This window comes from Mastomys coucha, unplaced genomic scaffold, assembly GCF_008632895.1.
Source record: "Mastomys coucha isolate ucsf_1 unplaced genomic scaffold, UCSF_Mcou_1 pScaffold15, whole genome shotgun sequence".
Lineage (NCBI taxonomy): Eukaryota > Metazoa > Chordata > Mammalia > Rodentia > Muridae > Mastomys > Mastomys coucha.
The window spans coordinates 87,735,778-87,757,592 of NW_022196897.1; the positions used below are offsets into that span (position 1 = coordinate 87,735,778).

The 21,815-nt window shown below is 37.4% G+C and overlaps 1 protein-coding gene across 1 annotated transcript in view; it reads right to left on the reverse strand.

Annotated features, from left to right (window-relative positions):
- Nucleotides 1-21,815, reverse strand: part of Trim44 (tripartite motif containing 44) — a 106,341-nt gene that overhangs the window by 37,651 nt on the left and 46,875 nt on the right. The window contains exon 4 of the mRNA XM_031371156.1: nucleotides 13,996-14,015. Within this exon, the coding sequence (XP_031227016.1) occupies nucleotides 13,996-14,015 (20 nt within the window). The remainder of the gene's footprint in view (nucleotides 1-13,995; nucleotides 14,016-21,815) is intronic.

The following is a 21,815-nucleotide window of genomic DNA, read 5'->3' on the forward strand; positions in this document are numbered from 1 at the left end:
AGACCTCTCAGCTCCTCCAGCATCATATCTGCCTGGATGCTACCATGCTTCATGCCATAATAATAGACTGAACCTCTGAAACCGTAAGTCAGACCTGATTAAATGTTATCCTTTAATTAAGAGTTGCCTTGGCCATGGTATCTCTTCATAGCAATGAAACCCTAACTATGACAGAAATTAGTACCAGGGATTGGGGTACTGCTCTAATAGGCCTGACTATGTTTTTGTTTGGAGGTTTATAGATTTGGGGACTTTAGATTTTGAATGTTTTAAGTGGAGTTTAATGGGTCATGATAATACGAGTATGGCAGACATGGTGCTGGAAAAGCCAAGATTTCTACATCTTGATCCAAAGGCATCCAAGAAGAGTTTCTGTTCCGCACTGGGCAGAGCTTGAGCATAAGACCTCAAAGCTTGCCTATACAGTGACACACTTTGTCCAACAAGGCCACAATTCCTAATAGTGCCATTTCCCATGGGCCAAGAAGATTTTAGCCACCACATGACAACTTTTTCCTGCCTTTAATTATTTGCTTTCATATCTATACTTTCAGAGCACTCTTAGTTAATTCATTTCTTGAGCGAAGGAGAACTATCCAATGCCTTTCAGACCATGGCCTCATCACAGTCAAAGACACTGTTTTGTCCATGATCAGCACATTAACAACATGTCTTTAAAATACTCCTCTCTATTATACAGAATAAGTACAGTTTCCAACACAATTATTGAGCCAACTGAACTAAATTCTGAGACTGTTTCATATGCACATCAATTTACTAGTTTATGAAAATTCTAGAAAACTATGGGCAAGCTCACATTTTTCAGTAATGGTGATCACTCTATGTTCCGTATTTTCCTTCCAGTCAGAAGGATTTTGTTTTGTATAATAGATATTAAAAGGACAAACAGGCTTCCTAAGAATGTCTTTTAAAAATTACACACCATTTCATTCCTAAAACTGTACTTGAAATTCCAGAATATAAGGACTTAAATGTTATTATTTTCTCTTCATCTCCGTCTCTATCTCCCCTCCCATATCTCTTTCTTCCCTTGCCTCCTCTTTTTTTATTTTTTTCCTGAGACAAGGTCCCATATAGCCCATGCTAGCTTATAACTAACTCCCTACAGAGCAGAGGCTGAGATTGAACTTGAGCTTCTGTTCTTGCTGTCTCCATTTTCCCAGTGCTGGGATTATGCCGTTTCTGTGGTACTGGAGATTAAACCCATGGCTCTGTATACCTGAGGTCAAGACTTTACCAACTGAGCTATATCCTTACTGGACTTAAATGTTTTATTCATAATGTATGTCTAGCAACAAAGATAATGTTAGAACAAAATAGGTACTCCATATAAACTGAATGTTTTGTTCCTTTTAATACTCTGCTGTTTGAAAATAAAATCTGCCTCTTCCCATACACAACACACACACACACACACACACACACATACACACGGATATAAGGAAACTTGCTATATATATATATCTTTTATAAAAATTACATTCAACAAGGATATTTGGTTAAGCAGATTGTTAAGAATAGTTTTAGACCATCATGAGCTACAGAAGGAAAAAAAAAATCACAGTCCTTGTAAGATCAGAAATTGAAATACTGAACTAATCTTGAGTTACAAATGACCCAGGCTTCAACAATAAAATATTCACATATTTAGGTAGAAAATTTTATAAGTTAAAAATACTATTTTCAGGGCTGGGCAATGGCTAACTGTGTAAAATGCTTGCTGCGCAAACATGAGGATCCGAGTTTAGTTTCCCAGCCTTGTTTTAAAAGAAAGGTATAGTATGCATCTGTAATATATAGAGGTAGATTGTGAGATGGCTAGATACTGTAGGCTTGCTGGCCAAAAGTTTAACCCAAATAAAGAGCTCCAGTTTAAGTGAGAGACCAGTTTAAAGAGTAAGTTGGAAGAGCCAAAGAGATGTCTCAGTAGGTAAAGGCATTTGCTCACTCATGCAAGTTGTCTGACCTCCATGAGTACACTATGGTACATGTACATACACACTAAATTAACATGCCTTTTCCCTGAGGACCAGCTCGTATAGTATCAGAAGTTGCTATGCAGGATGCCAAACAATATGTCTACATAACTGTAAAAGCCTAAACAACAATTACCACCCCACAAGATATCCCAAATGGTATTAATAGTAGCAGTTTTATTTTGGGGGCAACTGAAAGCTGTCTAATTAGACTTAAGGCTAGCTCAGTAGGAAGGAATCCCGGTCTGGTGATCTAAACCTAACCAACTATCTATGCCTGGAGAGGTTATAGAACCTAGGGAAGAACCTACTACTGCTACTTTAGGATCCTAAACAACCATGATACCTAATTGTACTCTAAATACTCATACTCATAGTTAAATGTAACTCTTAGCCCTCATCAAAGATACTTCTTTCTGCAGCAGATACACATTATTAACAGATACAAAACTGGTGAAAATGTAAAGATCAAGTGGCTGTGGGGTGTCCAATCCCAATGTAATCCATAATATAATCTCTACACCTAATTTTCAGGGAATATTATAGAAGCAGGGACAGAAAGATTCTATGAGCCAGAGGACCACAATGTCTATCCTTAGACATGGTAGGAAAAGTGCACCCATGAGATCTCAAAAACATGGTTGCTAAACATGACCTTCATAATTACCATCCCAGTGGGCATGCCAACAGGGATGGAAGAAATTCTGAAGGCCCACTCTTGACGAAGAGCTATAGGCCATGGCTGCTGAGAAAGAATCAGTTTCCTCCAGAGATAAGCCCCTGGATGGGTTATCCAATCCCAAGTGGTACACCCTAAACACATGTATATAACATGTACATATGAGCAACACATGTAACAATAAGAAGGAAGAGGTGATGAGTTTGAGAGGGAGCAGATGGAAGGAGTTAGAGGAGGGAGTAGGAAGGGTGGAAATCATGTCCTGTAGTAACAAGGAACTTATACTTTTCCAAGGAAAGCCTTTCAACATCAAAACGCCTGAGTCTGAAAGTATCTGTCTTCATGGAGCTAATCTATATAACTGTAATACATAATAAACATTTTTATTCCTCTTTTTAAAAATAAAGTAATAAAAAAGCTAGAATCTTGAGAAAAGGAGAATGATAGAGGAAGATGCTTGATGTCAACTGTTTGAATCTACACATGTACATGCAGATATACACACACACATACACAAACACAGTTATTTTTTATTATGGATAGTTTACATATACTTAAGGCTATTTTTGTTTTTTGTTTTTAGATTGAGGCATGATCTCCCAACAGAATGGTATAAGTAAACTTACTAGGACAAAAGGATTCAGTACAATGACCTATAAACTAGCTGGCTTGCTTTAAAGTACTCAACATTTCTGGGTCTCCTATGAGGATAATACTGTCTTTTTCCTAGGCTGTAAGGTTAAGCAAGACAGATACTGAGTCATGAGTGTGATAGTGTACTTCCATTAATACAGTCTTATGATCAAGTATCTAAGCTGATCACTTCTACAAGTCCTTTTCCCTTCTGGAAAACCATTTTTCCTACCTAACTACAGAGGTAGAAACTCCTAAGAAACATGCTTTGTGGGTTCCATCCTTCAGGGCGTTAACAGTATTTCTGAACTGCTTCTGGCCAGGTGCTGTCTCTGAGGTACTCACTCATATGCCCTCCTGAGTTTGTTTTCTCAGCCTACGTAACATTCTTCTTTGCTCATGCTCCTTAAGGAGACTCAGATGTCTATGGGAACTTGACCCTTCATTTTTGTATATCAAAATTCTGAAGCAGAGGGGATGGATGCTCAGTGTTAGGGGAATGCTGGGCTGAAGCATCTGTGACTGGCCTTTGCATATATGCAGCTTGCCAGTAATTGCTAAGTTTTCTCTCTGACAACAATTATCCCCCAATTTCTTCACCACTCCCACTCTCCCCACCCCCAGTTAATTATCAGTTCTGGAATTAAACTGCTTGCTTCTCCTGCAATTGTCATGGCAACAGTTGGCCTGCACCTGCCACTGGGTGCACAGTGGCTCTTTCAGAAGAGGCAATAGCAGTTGCTGGCTCCACAAAAGCCAGGGAGTAAACTAATGTTTACCTGTCTGGGGACTGAAGCTCCTGTTTATTCTCCCTCAGATTCTTTCTTGGCAAGCCTAGTGTCAACTTTTTTTTCTTCTCCAAACTGCTTGTTTGTATTTGACAAAGAAAAGAAAAATGGTGGTAAAGGGCTGAATCCATGTTGACTGTTACAATCTTACCCATCAGCTTTACTTATTTCCTGTAAGTAAATTGTAGGATCTAAATCTTCTGTCTCTTGACAAAGGGAGTGCAGTATAAAGGCTGAACACAGAGAATTTTAAGACTGCTAGATCTGGGTTCTAAATCCTACTGATATTGCTTGCTACCTGTATGTCCATAGGGGAATCATTTGGCTTCTTATAGTATCAATTTTATCATATGCATAAGGGTGGTCAGCATAATTTTAATAATTACTTTAAAAGCTCTGAGATTACATTCAATGTTAACAGTATCAGCAAGTCTCACTGTTGTTGCTGGTTAATTACCAATCCTGTACATCTCTTAAAGATAGGACAAGGCTTCTATCTTGGTCACTTTATACTTGTCTGAGCGACAGTATCTATGGACAGGTAAAATACATTGTGCTCCAACATCTAGATCAAGATGCATCTAAAGCCAGAATAGAGAAATACTGAGAAATGATGGTTTCCCTGCCTGGCTTCCCTGAAATTCTGTCAGTTCCTCCCTCTCTGTGCTGTTTTTTTTTTTCCATGCTCAATCTCACTTTCCTTTAAATAGAACTGATGGAACCAGAGTGTAAGGAGACACATAGTCACCAAGGAAACAAAATTTTTTTCATTTTACAACCACATTTCAACCTACAGAGAACTGGTAGTGGTATTGAGGACTTCAAGAAGGGAGGCATTTATACAAAAAGGAGTTTTTCTTCCCCCAAACACCTGCATATAGGTAAGAAAGTTTTTCTTTGGTGAACCATTAACTACTCATGTTTAGGATGTCTAAACAAGTGCATCTTGGTCCATGGTAAAATAACCTCGCTATTTGAGATACCATAGTATATGTGGACATATACATATCATATACATATATAAGTTCTGCCTTTTCTTAAAAGGTTTGAAATCACTTCCTTGCAGTTCTAAATGTTAAGGAAAACTTTTCTATTTAGTGACTCTAAACCTTACACCAACTCAAAAAAGAAAGGAAAAAAAGAAAAGAAAACCAAAACAAAACTTACTAGTATGTGTTCCCAGCATGTTGTATGGATGCCTCCTTAAAGTTTCCATTGCCCTTACCTCCCCACTACCACCAAAAAAGAAAAAGAAAAAAGAAAAAAAGGAAAGAATGAAAAGGGAGAAAGAGGACATTAGAACGTAGGAAAATATACTGTTACCTCTTGCCTGTCTCTCACTGGAAAGAAGGAAAAAGTATTTCAGTCTAACCAGCAGGTTTCTTATAAAATAAAACAGACTCAATAAACTATTATGCTGTGGCTGCCCACATGTGAGGGGGATATAACAAGGCTATCAGATAAAGTTATTCTTTAAAAACAAATGGAGTTTTGATTTCCTAAAACATATTCTGCTAATGGTTAGGAAGACAAACAAGAGAGAAGACAATAAGGCCACAAGCAGATTGCTTAACATCAGTTCTAACTGAACACCAACACAGCACCAGTTCACACAAATTTCTTTGACTAGTTTTTAAGTAAAACGCCTATGTCCTCCATTTGGAAATTATTGGTGCATTAAGATTGCTTTATTTGAAAAGAACTAGGTAATTATTTTCTAAACTTTATTTTAAATTAGAGGAAGGAAGAACTGCAAACATAGGAATATAAACAGAGTGAAAATTAAATGAAGTCCTTCTAAACATTTTACCTCATTTCTTATTTTTGCATGTAAAAAATAAAAAAAAATGCTTTCTGTGCAGGTTATATTGAACAAATAATGAGATATCAGGTTTTTAAAATTACATGTGTATTTTGTATGTATGTATGTGGCCTGTGCACCAAAGCACACATGTGGAAGTCAAAGGATAACCTGCAGGAGTTGGTTCTCTATTTTTTAATCACATGAGTTTCCAGAATTGAATTCATGTCATTCTGCTTAGCAAGAAGGCTTTTTTACTAGCTAAGCCATCTCACTGTAAGACTGATGGAGAAACAGAGGCATTAAAAACAAACTAACAACAAATTAGTTGTAACTTGTTACAATGTATAACAAATTATGAGAGGTGATTGGAGGAACAACAGAAAATCTTGACTTCAAGAAGTAACGTATAACAGGAAATGTCTAAAGCTTTTGATGTCTCAACACAGCATCCCAGTCACTTTACAAGCTGAACTCTACTATCTTCTGGAGTCAGTTATTGGCTAATCCCCATTGGCACATATATCCTCATACCTCTAAACCTTTGTATTTGTTGGTTTTTCTGCTTGGGTGATTTTCCTATTCTTTCCATCAGAAAATGCCTAGCTCCATCCATCTGTCAAGATCCAGAAGAATTCTTTGAGTTAGTAGTGCAGTACTCTACATGCAATAGATTTCCTTTATGGGATTATTACCATGCAATAGTGTAGCTTACACTCTGGAATCAAACTACGTAAACTTAGAGGCTGCTTTTTTAAAAAAAAACTCTGTTATCTCATAATGTGTAACTTCTCTGACTCATTTCTCATCTCTGATGAAATATAATATATAATATAAAAGATAATATATAAACCATATATTAGGGCTACTGTGAGCAATAAATTATTTAATATATCTAAATATTTAAAATATATCTATATACCTGGTACTTCATTAGTGTTTCTTTAAATATCTTAATGATAATTATATTGTAATTAAATATGATAATAGACTTGTCTATTTAGCTAGACTTTGAGACCTTTGTAAATGCAAGAACAGACATCTTTGTCCTTATATCCCCAAGGTCCATGGCCTCCTCTTCCTTAACCACTGTGGCTACTAAAGAAAAAAACTAAGATTTACAATTTTAAAAATTACTAATTAAAAGATACACATAGTTAAAATTAATAAATATTCCCCAAAGACTATGTGCTAGAGGCTTGGCTACCAACTCTGGCACTGCCGAGTGGCAGTGTGCGAGGCCTACTGAAGAACCATAAGAGTATGCCTTGAAAAGCCGTTGAGATTCTGGCTCTGATATTTTGGTTTCTAGCCACTTTTACTATCTACTACTTTCCATGATGTACTGTCTTGTCACAGGTCCAAGGACTAGATAGTCAATGATCATGGGTTAACGTGCCTGAAACTACATATGAGGAAAAAATAATTTTCTTCATATATAGGTTAGAGGAAATAGACCAAAGTGATCCTCTGAGGACTGTGCGTGAATTCTCTAGGCTTTCACAAAGGGTCACAAACTTTATTTATCTCAGATACTTTGTTGCAGCAATGGAAAACCGATGTTGCAGCAATGGAAAACCGACAAACAAAACCTCCTAACTTGGTAGGTGCAGTAGGAGGCTGGTATTTACAAAGATATAATAGTATACAGATTAAATGACTTGACCACAAAGAGAAGAGGTATGTCAATGCCCTTTGTTCTTACTCCTCCCAAACATGCTTCCTGCTTGATTATACAGCAGCATGGGTCACATTCACAATCTCAACAGGCATTTTATGTTTGAATAACAGCCAACTTTGAAGATGAAAATTCTACAGAAGTTCTTTGTATAATTGATATTATTAAAACGCCATTTTTCTCTTAGTTTAAAGAGAAAAAAAATCTCAAAAAATCCCAAAGCAAATCAAAATTTAATCCTGATTTTGCTCCTTCTTCTCCAAGCATAAGAGTTTAAGGGTCTTTTTCTCTCTCGCACTGCCTCCCACAAAACAATTGCTTTCACACCAGCAGATCATTCTGTCATCCCCTCTCCTCAAGTACATATTACTTCTCAGCAGGCTTCAACAGGGGTAGAGAAGGAGCCAATCTGTGAGGCAGTGAACACAGATCTCCTCTAATAGTACAGAGAAGACAGAAAATTGTGGTTGAAAGTGTAAATTGCTTTTTTGCTTGAAGAAGAAATAATCATTCTGAGTTTCAAAGAGACTGTCTTACAAGATGACTCCAAAGTAGTTAATATTCATATTCTACATATTAAAACTTTTGCTCTACCATACCCACTGAGGATCCTTGCCAGCCATGATTGTGTATCATAATTTGAGGGGTAGTTTCTACACAAGCAACAAGCAACTAGTCCTGTGATATCACATGAAGGGTTGCCTGGCTCCCTAGAGAATCCTCTTGGTATTGGTGCTTAGGAGATACTGTGTGAGGATTAAACAGAGCCTTGGATAAGCACAGTAGCTAAGGAGAAATCACTTTCAGAAAATAAATGCCAGTGAGTCACAATGCAGGTTAGAGGAAGTAGACCAAGGTGAGCTTCTGAGGACTGTGTGTGAATTCTCTAGGCTTTCACATAGGGTCAAAATTTGCCTCCTGCAGACAGTCCAAATGAGCCCTGAAAACAGATCAGACTCATTTCCTAGTTCTGCTACTTACTACTTACTAGCCTGCTATGTCTCTATAAATTTATTGGTAAGTCCTCATTTGACAAATGGGCTAACCACATCATAGGTTTTGCATGAGGTTAAACAAAAATGTACAGAAAGCACTTTGGACATTAAATCTTTAGTACAGAGTAGCTACAATTACTACCGTTGTTAATTTGCTAGACAATTATACAGTAAAACTTGGTGAGGAACAGGCAAAAACAAAAGTACAATATCTGGCTAACTCCTATCGAATAGCCCAGAAAGTCAAAGCTCAAGAGCAAGGAGACTCCAGTGGGTGGAAAGGAAGGAAAGTCTATACCACAGGATATAGGATTTCTGTTGTTGTTCCTTCCACGGCAGAGGACAACTGAATATGGGACCTAGTCTCCTAGCCATTCTTTGTGCAGGGAGAAGTACATTTCCTTTACACATCAAACCATCATTAAATATCTCAGTAACACAGAAAACTTTGGAACAAAATTCTCTTTGGCTTGTTGAAATTGTAAAGTGTATATCATAAATTTGAGAAATTTTAGATCAAAGGCAATCTGCCCTGAGGTGCTCATTGGAATAGACTGAGCCAAATGATAGTTCAACACAAATAAGCTGAATGGAACCAACAACATGAATTTAAAGGTTAAGAAGAAAATATGAATCCTCTCCCCTCTTTTTGCCAATTTAGAATATGCTTTTGAGTGCACATAATACTGAAAATGACTTTGTCAAGTCATGGTCCAAGAGAATCCTGCTGACATCCATGGCAGCGTGGCTTGAGGTAGACAGCCTGACATCTTAGTTACTAGTAAAAAAAAACTCTATGCTTTGTCAAAATGACACTAACGTATCTCCAGTTAAACTTGAAAGCTAGTCTCTCACACTTCTCTACAAGCATCCTCACACTTTTCTAATCAATGTGACTTTGGAATGTGGCCATAGCAAAATGGAAATGTTCAGCCTAATCAAGCTCTGTCAGGACAGAAATTCCATGTGCTAAGCCATGGAACCTTCCTATTACTTCTGCTAAGCTCTTGTCTTTTAGCATGGTCTTGCTTGAATTCTCTTTGACAGAAAGAAGGTCTATAGCTGTGACTGTCTTTGATTTCAAGGAGCTAGAGAATAAAGGGGCAAAGTGCCATAGAGAAACTGGTGTTCAATTCAAATGTTTGCGCAAAATGGTGAAAATGTGGTTAATAATTAGGGAAAACACTGATTCAGGATCCTATCTTTACAAGTCTTTTGCTACAGCTTAGACACAATCTATCCTTGAAAAGTTCACATGGTGAGTTTGTCCCCAGTGTGGCCATATCCAGAAGAAATGTAACCTTTAAAAAGTGAGGCTTAGTGGATTGTGACTGGGCCAAAGGGCTACCAGCCTGGGAAGACATTAATTTAGGTCTATGGAATTGGATTAGTTCTAAGAAAATGGGAGCCTAAAACCTCACCATTTGTGAGTCTTTCTTCTGTACTTGTTCAAGCTACCATGATGCCATGCAAAAATGAGATCATCACAAGAGCTAATCAGATAGTGGTACCATGGCCCAGAACCTTCAAAACTGCAAGCTAATCAATTCTCCCATCTAGTGCTCACCCTAATGTATCTTGTTGAAGAACACAGAACAAAAGGTACCCAGTTTAATCAATTCACCGAGACTTCTTATGACTTCCTCCTGTTAGTTTTCTACTCTGAAGATAGCACACACAAAAAATGCAAACCTGCTCAGGTCAATTTTTGTTTAAATTGCTGTCTTTGCTTTTTGAGAAGTGTCTCATATAGTGCAAGCTAACAAGGCTGATCTTAAACCCTTAATCCTTCTGCCTCTTCCTGAATGCTGGGATTATAGGACTGTGGTTTCAAATTCTTTAATGGCTTTCCACTGACTCCAGGATAGTGCAAATGCTCCAAGAAGGCTTTTAAGGCCAAAATTACCAGTGTTTCTTACCTTCTACTTTCTCTGGTCTAGTGCTTTCACCTGCAACAATAAAGCCATGCTCAACCTTTGTGTGCTTTCTCATCTTCCAGACCCCATCTATATATAAAATTTTCTGTTAGGCTTCCCCTATTGTTCTCTTTCTTTCTCTCTTCCTTTATTTCTTTCTCTTCCCTTCCTTCTTCCTTCCCATCCTTCCTTTCTCCTCTAACACTCTCTTCCTTCCCTTCCTTCCTTTCTCCTCTAACACTCTCTTACTTCCCTTCGTTCTTTTTGGAACAGATAATGGTTTAACCCTTTCCTCAAGCAGCCTAACTTCCCTTATCACCATTTCCTTCATACTGCTACTTTGTATGGCTTCCTTCTCTATCTAGACTCTAAATGTAAAAAAGTAAGTGCCATGTTTACCTTAGTCACCATTATGTGTGTAACAGTGTATAGTACATCCCTGACACACAGCAGTGTCACATACACATTTTTATGTTAAGTGCTTACATGAGTTTATGTACATCCCATGTGAGTAGGAGCCCACAAAGCCAGAAATGGTGCATTAGAGCCCCAGGAATTAGAATTGTAGATGGTTGTGACCTGGTACTTGGGAACAGTTATTTCTCTTAACTGCTAAGGCTTCTGTTCAGCTCTCATAAAACATATTGTAATGGAATAAAAAGGTGAGAAGGATCTAGGGAGGGACGAAACCATAATATAGAATAAGCTTGTTCCTGAAAACATTTGGAAGGTGGAATCTGAAGGGATTCTCTGAGGTGATATAGGTTTGAAGCATGATGCTTCTGGCTTGAACCACAGCTGACCAGAGCTGGATATTTCCCTGTAGTTCTAAAGTGGAAGCTAAGGAACACAGTTCTCACAAGAAAGAAATACCAAAAGATGCACATTCAGGATATCACTTGGAACATCTTAAGAAAGGAGTTCAACAGTGCCAGGTATGGGCTACTTTCTGTTGATTGCTCTTGGTTACCCTCCAGAATTTGATGGCAAGACACTATTGTTGAAGATACCATATATTTGAGTCAGTAGACATTGAGAAATTGATCTTAATTAACCTAGAAGCTCCATCTCTACTGGCTAGCTTCTACAATAGTGGAAAGTACCATGCAGGCTCAGGAGCAGGGAGGGAGAGTATCAATAATCTAACTCAGGTGTGGACATTTTGTAAGATGCCCATGGGGGAAGAGTGGGACTAATGATATGGGAATAACTGACAACTTTTGTGGTTAGACTTAAAACCTAATCCACAAGACAGAATTCAAGCCTGGTACTAACTAGATCAAGAATTCATAACTGGGGAGATTATGATCCCTAGGGAGAACCTACTATTGTTCTGCTTAACAGACATCATTTTAAATTACTCCCTAAATATGTATCTTTATGCCCACCAACTAGTACATTTTCAACACCTATCAGAGAGGCTTTTTTTTTAGTAAGTGGTGATTAATACAGAGACTCACATCTGATCAATATGCAGAGAACAAGATACCAAAGACTGTTCAGCCCTTAACGGGACACCCATATCACACCCTTCCTCTGCAAATGCTCCCCAGGGGATCATGAGCGAAGAGGATGGTAAGATTGTTAAGAGACAGAGCTAGTGGATAGCTACTACAAAACAGTATTTTCAAGATATGATAGGCCACTACACACATGAACTCAGTGGCTGTGACTGAATGCACAAATCCTGCAGAAAATCAAGCCAGCTCAAATCCTAGAATGGATGAGGGAGAGGCTCACAATGTTCTACTCCTAGGTGAGGACATATTGGTAACTGATGGCTGCTGGGGGAAGAAAAGTGTCAATTTTCTTCAGAGCCGTAACCTTCTATGGGTTGCTCCTATTCCAGTGCATGGTCCTACACCCATGACATACTGGCAGCACCAAAGGGTTTTAAAAGAAATACATGGAGTTGGGAGGTAAAAGTGACTATGGGGATATGGAAAAGGTTAAATGAGAGGAAATAAGGGCGAGATTTATATATTCATGTCTTTATGAGAATTCATAAAATTCTCAAACAATATACTTAAAGGGGACTATTCAAGATGAGGTAATTAGTTTTACCTCATCTTGAATAGTCTCATCTCATGATTTTTGACAGGATCAAAAATCACTTTGGTAGATAAACCTCCATGTATACTTGGGAAAGATCATCGAGGTTAGACTGGCCTCTGGCCACGGTTGTAGTGGATTTCTTTATTAGTTTAATTGAGGTGTGAGGGCTTTCCCACTGTGAGTGGCACCATTCCTAGGCGGGATCTTAAATACTATATATATAAAGGAAAAGTTGGGGTGAACACAAGCATTCAGTGCTTTTCTCATCTGTTGTAAATGCAATGTGACCTGCTGCTTCAGGTTCCTGGTGCCCTGACTTTCCCACCATAATGGGCTGTACCTTGAGCTGTGAGCAAAACAACCCCTTTCTCTCTTAAATTGTTTTTGTCAGGGTATATTTCATCACAGCAAAAGAAAAAACAAAAAAACGAAACCTGAGACATGAGGGAAAAAATGATATTTGTTGGTCAGAAATAAAACCAGAGTCAAATATTGGCTCCAAGGACAATCTTGGACAGTTTTTTCTTTTAGGTTTTTTAAAGAAGGAATTGAACTCCATTAGTGAATTTTGCACTGAGACCTGAGGAACTCTGTCTCTGCAAAAGCCACTTAGGCTTACTGGGATGAAGAAGGTGGTTCACCAAGGGATATAGTCTTAACTCCACATAAAGGAAAATGTTTTATATTCATTGAGGGTCTACTTAAAATCCATTAGAAATGGCTGTACTTGTAGTTAAAATAAACTTTGAATGGCAGAGACCCAGACATCCTTCCTGATATCTTCCTGCCATAAGTCCTTTAGTCTCCATGACAGATGGGGTCTGTCTGGACATTACAATTTGCTTGATAGTACAGCTGCAGCATTTTCTATAGTCTTTTCTCACTACTCAAGCAGATGAAGAGGAAAGACAGTAAAGTCCAAGTTTACTATAAGGCTGAGGCAATAAAAAATATCCTGTTAAATTTCTTCCAACTATCGATATGGAAAAGAACAAAAGCCTTTCCCCATTTAAACAATTTTTATACCAATTACCTAGCATTCATTGTGACAGAAATAATACAGTCTAGAGCACATTCACAAAAGCCAAAAAGAACAAAAAAAGAACACTGTAAGTTTAGTAGGTCCACCGGATAGTCTAATTACCATTCAAATATAGAACCTGCTCCTCTTAACAAGGTATTCTGAATGTGCTAAAGAACAAAGCAAGGTGTTTGTCACTATATACTTTCAAGTCTACCTTTATCTGGTTTAGAGGTGGAGAATGACACAGATGGGGAAGGAGATGGGAGTAGTACAAAATAAAAGCCCCGAAGCACTGGATTAAGACAGATATCCCTTTTCTATGTTATACCTTGCTTGTCTGCGGGGGGGTTGGGGGGGAACACGGGCATTAGAAGGCTACAAAGTCACTCTACTTCTGAGAACAGACAAGAAGCAATAATGTAATCTTACCTGGGTCCTTCCTCGTCACCCTGAAAAACAAAGAAACAGTATTAGAATTCATTGTTGGTAAAAACTGGTCTAGATTTCTTTAATTTCCCTCTTCATGTCAAACTAAAAGCAAGATTGTCTATTTACTTTAACAAAAACAAACAAGAAGATAGCCAAGGCAATGGTTCTCAATGCTTTCTTAATGCTGTGACCCTTAAATTCCATTCATGTAATGGTAACCCCTGCAACCATAAAATTATTTTTGTTGTTCCTTCATGAGTATTATAAACTGTAATGTAAATATCTGATACACAATCCCTGTGAAAGGGTCAGCTGATCTCCCAGAAGGGTCACAACCCACAGGCTGAGAACAGCTGGTCTGAAGACCAAGACTGCTATATCCCTGTGCTCAAACTGCCCAGCAGAAATGAACTGATAATTTACGCTTGCAAGCATGGATTGTGAACAGACAGACCTAGGAGGCCTAAATAGTAGCCTTTTGTTTTGTTCTGTTTTGATTTCTATGGCTAGCAGTATTCTAAGCAAACTGTGAATCTCAATATAGCAGTAGGTCTTGGGCAAAGCTGACCAACTTCAAAAGCAACAAACTGTTTTCTTCAAAAACTCATTTCTGTCTTGGTCTAGCATTTTTCCTGAAATATGATCACAGCGTTCTACTACACAGCATATTAAGATGGAAAGACTTCAGAACTGGTGCCCAGGAAACAGAGATTCTGGTTGAAATTCTGAGAGTTATGAGTTTGTGCCACTGGGGCATGCTAATTAGTTAAAATGGCCTTTGGTTCTCCCTCTACCTTTTCTCTTTTTCTTACTTATTCTGCAAAAATCAATGTGCATTGTTTCTCTAGGTACTTTACTCTCTTGACCTAACTTTATCAGTAATCATCATAGCAGATTATTGGCTTCTCCTATGAAACAAAATGAGAGCTTTCAAAAGATTCTGAAGACTTTCTCATGGTATTATTATTCTGGTAACAAATTATCTTTCACATTCCCCTCTTCAGTCATTCAAGATTGATTTTAATAGAAATTGTACTTTCTGGTTGTACTCCCCAGAGAATCAATGAATGAATGACTCCAACTTATATGGGCTAGAACCAGATACTCTGGGTTCAAATCCTGGCTTATGCTCTTGCTTGTTGTATTTTAGCCAAGGTATTCTGTCTCTTTGAACTTCATCCCCCTTGTTTATAAAGTGGGGTGATAGCTGTCTCTGTATCATAGGATCAATATGAGGATTAATTAATGTGCATAATTGTTAATCATAATGCTTGAGAAGACACTGTTAATAAACATTACTGATTAGTATCAGTAGTAATTTGATATGAATCATTAAAAAAACATAATAGAGGATAATGATCTAACTTTCTATGAACTCTCAACAAGTTGCACATACACACAGAAAATAAACCAAGTATTCTACAGGCTCTATAGAAAGCATAAATAGGTGACAAGTATATTGACATTTTTGATAGGCAGGATTTGCTCAGGCTGACAACACTAAAAAGTAGGAAGAAGACTGGAACAACAGAACAAAGACGATAGACAGACAGACAAAACAAGACAAGACAAGACAAACATGATTGATAGGAGGGTAGGAAGAACACTGGCATAACAAGAGCAAAGACATGATAGTTTAATAGATGATAAGATACATGAAAGGAAGTGAGGGAGAGAGGGACAGTTTGGGTTCTGTGAAACTAGAAAATGAGGGTGTGCTTATGTGTATAGGGCAGTATGGGAATGGGGCTAAGAGTAGTGTGGGGTTAAAAGTTTAAGTGGGATAAAGGCAGATTACCAAAGATTAGGTCTGCATAGGAAGCTCCAACCAGGAAAATGATTTAACCATTCTAAGTACTAGAGGTTGAAAAGGAGGGCATTTTACAGAGTATTAAAGATATGCAATAGTGTAAGGGCACCAATCATTTACACTTCAACAAGAAATGGGCAAGTGGTGGAAGGATGCTACAGTGGCAGTAGAAGACTTCTTCACATTTTGATCAAGTTATACATCTCAAAAGTACTATCTCAAGCCAAGTCATATAACTTAAATTTCATGAGTTATATATACTATCAATGACATAATTAGATTTCAACACAAATTTTCAATTATCATTGGCTATTTAAACCTAAGAGAATCTTGTAGGAAAATACATCTAGTCATTCTCCATGATTTAAAGCAAGTCCTTGTCACTGTTACACATCTTGGTGCAATGGTTATAAGATGGGATTTTGTGCATGGTTTTCATGGCACATCTCATGGCACACTATCAATTCTAGCACTTGTGAGGCTGAAGAAGAAGGGTGGTGACTTAAAACCCAACCTATATAAGTTAAATAGGAAAGCTTGTACGATTTCAGAGTTATAAAAATAGTATCTCCAGTTAAGTTCTGCACTAAAGTTTGGTGATTAAATTTCCAAGATTCAGTTTTCTTAACAAATATATGATCTATTGTAAGTGTTCAACAAATGGGAGTTATATCGAGATTCTTCTGAATTACTAATTGATACTGTTTCTCAGGGAACAGGAGAGGAAATATAAGGCATAATTTTGCTGTATGTCCACCTTTTTCAGAAAGTCATTCCTAAAACATATGCAGAAGACAGAATCAAAGTTTCGTTATTTAAGGAATGAACAAATGGATGAAACAATAATCACATTTAGGAAGTATAATTCTATTTAGGTAACTTCTTCAGACATACAGATGGCTAGTAAGAGATATGCTCATGCTGGTCCTGCTATAAGCTCACCTCTATCCCAATAGCCTTGTTAATTTGAGACACTCCTTATAGATCAGGCCTAACTCAGAAACTTCCTCACTGAGAGCTTGGGAGAGTAATGCTCTTTTCTAATCTCTGCATCTGTGGAATTCATTCTTTTCAGCCAGCAGTCAAGGAAAACTGACAGTGACAGCATCACACAGTGTCTCTGTCAGTAGATTTCAACCATTTGAAAAAGAAACTGTTTTATTCATAAGGTACACAACTACATAGTAAGTAATTACACAGGAGTGCAGGCAAACATAGAGGAGGATTTAAAATTAATTTCTATTGTCACTCTTAAGTTAATTCTGGTTACAAATATTAGAAGTGACTTGTTAGATTAAGCAGTGTTCCTCAGTCCCTCCTTTAAACGTCGTGAATGCCCTTGGGTGGCACACTGCACTATAATGTGACCTTTTCTTTCGATTCCACCCATGGAAATGAGGTTTACCTAGATTCACATTTAATCCCAAATCTGCTTATTTAGATAAACCTGTAGCCATCATGACAAGTTAAACAACAAAAATGAATGTTAAGAAAGACAACTGTTGTCCTCAAAAGTTGTTGATTCTTGAGAATTTAAATGCTTTATAACATTGACTTTATAACATTTATAAACATGGTAAAAATTAGTAACAAACTGGATTATAGGTGGAACATACAAAATACAACAAACTTAGATTAGACTAACATTTAAGAGGCTACACTTAACTTGCTTTAAATCGTATCTCCATCATTACAGAGTAACCCTAGACATTTTAGACAAGAAGTTTATTGCTGAATTCTTAGGGTACTGGGAAGCAAACCCACAGACTTAACATGCTATATGTAAACACTTTCTTTGAGCTATGATGTAAACACTTCCTTTGAGCTATGTCCTAGTCCTAAATGGGCATTTAAAATGTTAGTAGATGTAGTTTATATTGATAATATGACTTTCAACTTGAATTAGCAAACTCTTATTTTTTCTAAAAACACCTGGATTCAAACTCAAAACTAGTAGATTTTTAAAGTTAAAATACTTAAGCTATGTACATTTTACTTTAAAAACTTCTTCAAAGAAACAACTTTTTCAAACATTATATTCCCTCTACTCAGAAATTTCTTTTAAAAAACTGACAGAAAGGTTGGGGATATACTCAGCTGATATTGTGTCTAACATGCACACAGCTCTGGATTCTTGCCTATGCACTACACACATTGAACAAGGTGGCACATGTCTGTAATCTCAGCACTTGTGATATAGAGGCAGGAGACTGAAAGGTCATCCTCAGCCCCATGGCAAGTTTGAAGCCAGCCACGGTTACATAAGACCCTATCTCAAAACAGAAAAACAAAACCACCAAAACCAAACAATATCCACTAGGCATAATATGGAAATGTTCATGAATTACAGATTAAAAATGCTTGATAAAGCATATCAGTCTTTTTTTTTTTAATTTGGATCACATCTGTCACCCATAGCTCCTCTTCTACCTTCCCTTCCTCTCCCCTCGCCTCCCCTCCCCTCGTGTAGCTCTCTCTCTCCCCCTCTCTCAAAATACAGTAAAAGCTAACAAGAGTGTTAGCTACACATGCCACTGGCAATCACTGAACTCTAGAAGTCCCCACATAACTTTATACTGTGCCCTCCTGTTTTGAGAAGTCCTTACTGAAACGAAAAGGGGACACTGGGGCACAAAGGCAAAGGTCTGACTGAAAGAAGACACACAGGAATGGCCTTCATTATTTCTTAAACATATTATTCTGAATAATAAAAAAACTTGACAAAATACTTTTAATATTTAAGTTTGATTAAGAGTAGAAGTTCAGAAAACATTTTGAAAAATGAAGCAAATTAGAACTAATACTAAACACTGACAAAAACATAAACATAAAAATTATAGATTAATGTACCTCATGAAAAGCCACATAACTGAGTAAAAAGTTTATCCTAAGAATGCAAGGTTAGTTTAATACTATAAAATTAGCCAATGTAATTAATCGTTACAAAAATCCAGAAAAATCTATATAATCATTTCAAAAGATGTAAAAGATAAAATTCAATATAATTCCTGACCAAGAAAACATCAATTTGATTGAAGAGCATTTAGAAACACCACCAATGTTCAAATGGTAGCACACCATGTTCTCCCCTATAAGGCAGAACAAGGCATGAATGAATGCACCTTACCTCCATGAACACACTCTGCTTGTGGTTCCAGTTGCTGGACTTGGATGTAAAAGCAAAATAACTAGCATAGAGTGTAGAAGAAGGAGCAAGATGGCAATGACTGCTGGGGCATAAACCCCCGAAGAATCTTCTGAGCCACAGACATAACTAATATTGAAATTTGGTAAGGTTAAAAACTGCTTGTTTGATGGGGACTGTGGGCATATCTGAAGTTAAAACTATTTGGAAGGCTAAGGCAGAAGAACTGCTTGAACCAGAAATTTGTTGTCAATGTGGGTAACACAGTGAAACTCTGTCTCAAATAAAAAGTTGTACTTAATGTACAGTATTAAAAAACTGAAAAATAAAAATAAAATAATATTGATACTAAGGATATAGAAATATATTTAACAAAAGCAATTTAACTAAAAAACTGAATCAGTTTTGAGGCCATATAAGATAAAACCTGAAAACTAAGAATACATACCACGTTCAATCAAAGTGTTGTTTTCTGTGACTCATTTCTCTTCAGGAGCTCTGTATTCAAGGCATTTTCCCTTCTCATATACTTTTCAGAAGTCTAATTTGTTAGATCTTGGTGTGGATTTCTTTAGAGTCTATATTGTTTGGGTTTGCTCTGCTTCTTAAATTTGAAGATTTACATTTTCTATTGCACAGTGGGCACCATTATTATTTTTTCAGTCTTTTTTTTAGATTTACATTTCTTTCTTGCCCCTTTATTATATGCACACCAACTCCTCTGTTATTTTCCTATGGACCCTGAACCATAGTTCAATTATTTTTCAATCTCTTGATAACGCTGGATTGCTATCAAATTGTCTTCAAATTCAACAATTCTTTTTGGGTATCTCCAATGTGCTCAAGTCCACCCAATGGCCTGTCATCTCTCTGTGTGTCTCTAAGTAATACTGGGCACAGAGCCATGCTAGTGCTCTACCACTGCCTGTCCCTTTTTATATCTTCCAATTTTACAATGCTCATTTTTCCCTCTCCTATGTCACTTGTTTCTGGGTGTTTGTAAATGTCTATTTTTATGATAGTTGTCTTTGATAATTCCAGTATCTGTGTCATCTTGGTGCTGTCATGGGATTTTATCAGTATAGTGATTAATTTTGGAGTATAACCTGAAAATATAAAGTTGTATGCAGTACAATAATTTTTTCCTATTTAAAACCTTCTGTTTGAGCTGGAGAGATGGCTCAGTGGTTAAGAGCACTTACTGTTCTTCAAGAGGTTCTGAGTTCAATTCGCAGCAACCACATGGCAGGTCACAACCATCTGTACTGGGATCCAAAGCCCTCTCTAGCTACAGGGTGCTCACATACATAAAATAAATAAAATAAAATTTAAAAAAGAAAGAAAATCTTAAAAACCAACCAACCAACCAACCAAAACCTTCTGTTTTAGTAAGTCAAGAACCTGTTAACTTAAAAAAACACTTATGTCCTAGATTACTTTTGTGGATTGTGATTTAAATTTCAATTTAATGTACATGAATCTTCCCGACTCAGATGATAACACTCTAGTTCCTGCAGAGCTGGCTATGGAAAGGGAGAGAAGCCAACTCATTACTACAGGGCAGAAGTGTAAGACACATTCCACCCACCGATCCTGGAGTAGAAGGGTAATGGCTTGTTAAGATAGGGTAAGGGGAAATATCAGAGGTCTGGAAACAGTCTCCACAAGGAATGCTATTAGTACTTCCCTACTGATAAAGCAGGCAGGAGGAAAGCTAGAGTTCCACCTACAGGTGCTTGTCACATGAGCCTTACTACTGAGAAGAGAAAGGGCAAAAGTAGAAAGTAATGTTTTGCCTAAAAGTTCAGCGAAAAGATAACTTGTTAGTGTAGGGTAGTGTAGGGAAGAGGTACTCAGCCCACTAGCTCCACTGCAATAGTGCTACCTGGGGCTGATGAGCACTGAGCTCTTTATGTATTCACTCAAGACTAGGCAGATCTTACTCTCTAACTGGATAACAAACTTCTAAGTTGTTTGGTTACAGACAGTAGATTTTCCTTGGGAATTTTCTTCTTGTTTGTATCTATTAGGGTTTCTAGTTTACAGAACACCCAAGCTTGGAAATACTAGAAGGAAGGAAATCTTGTTAACTTTCTGCCTTGTCCATCTTTAAGTCCAATGTTCCTAGGTAGTACTAAATCTTTTCCCCACTATCAAGTGGCTTTCATCCAGGGATTCGAAGAAAAAGTAAAATGAAACATGTTCATGATTCACTGCAGAACCAGAAGCTCTGTTCTGCTTCTTTGCCTTGTTTTCTTAGATAGTTCTCATGTATCCCAGGTTGGTTTCAAACTTCTTACATAGCAAAAGATAAACTTGAGCTTCTGATCCTGTCTCCACCTTTTGAATGATGGTTTGTGAGCCAATACACCAATTTTATATGGTACTAGGATCAAAACCAGGATTTTATGAATGTTAGGCGAGTGTTTTTACCAACAAAGTGACATCCCCACACCCTCCATTGTTTTCAGCATTAAAAATAAAATGGATTGATAAAGTGAAAGGTTGGAAAGATGACTAGAAATATAGATAAGCAACTATGAAAATGTCAAATGAACTAGAACTTAAGTAATATATGTTATAAAGGTATAATCTTTAAAACACTTCCAATTTTCCCGTATATTTGAACACACTCTTTCTTTTTATTAGATAATTTCTTTATTTACATGTAAATTTCTCCTTTCCCAGTTTTCCCTCCAAAAATCAAAGAAACAAACAAAAACAACAAAAACAAACCCCTGTTGCCTCCCCCCTCCCCATGCCTGCCACCCCACCCTTTCCTACTTCTTGGCCCTGCCATTCCCCTACACTGGGGCACAGAACCTTCACAGGGCCAAGGGCCTCTCCTCCTATTGATGATTGACT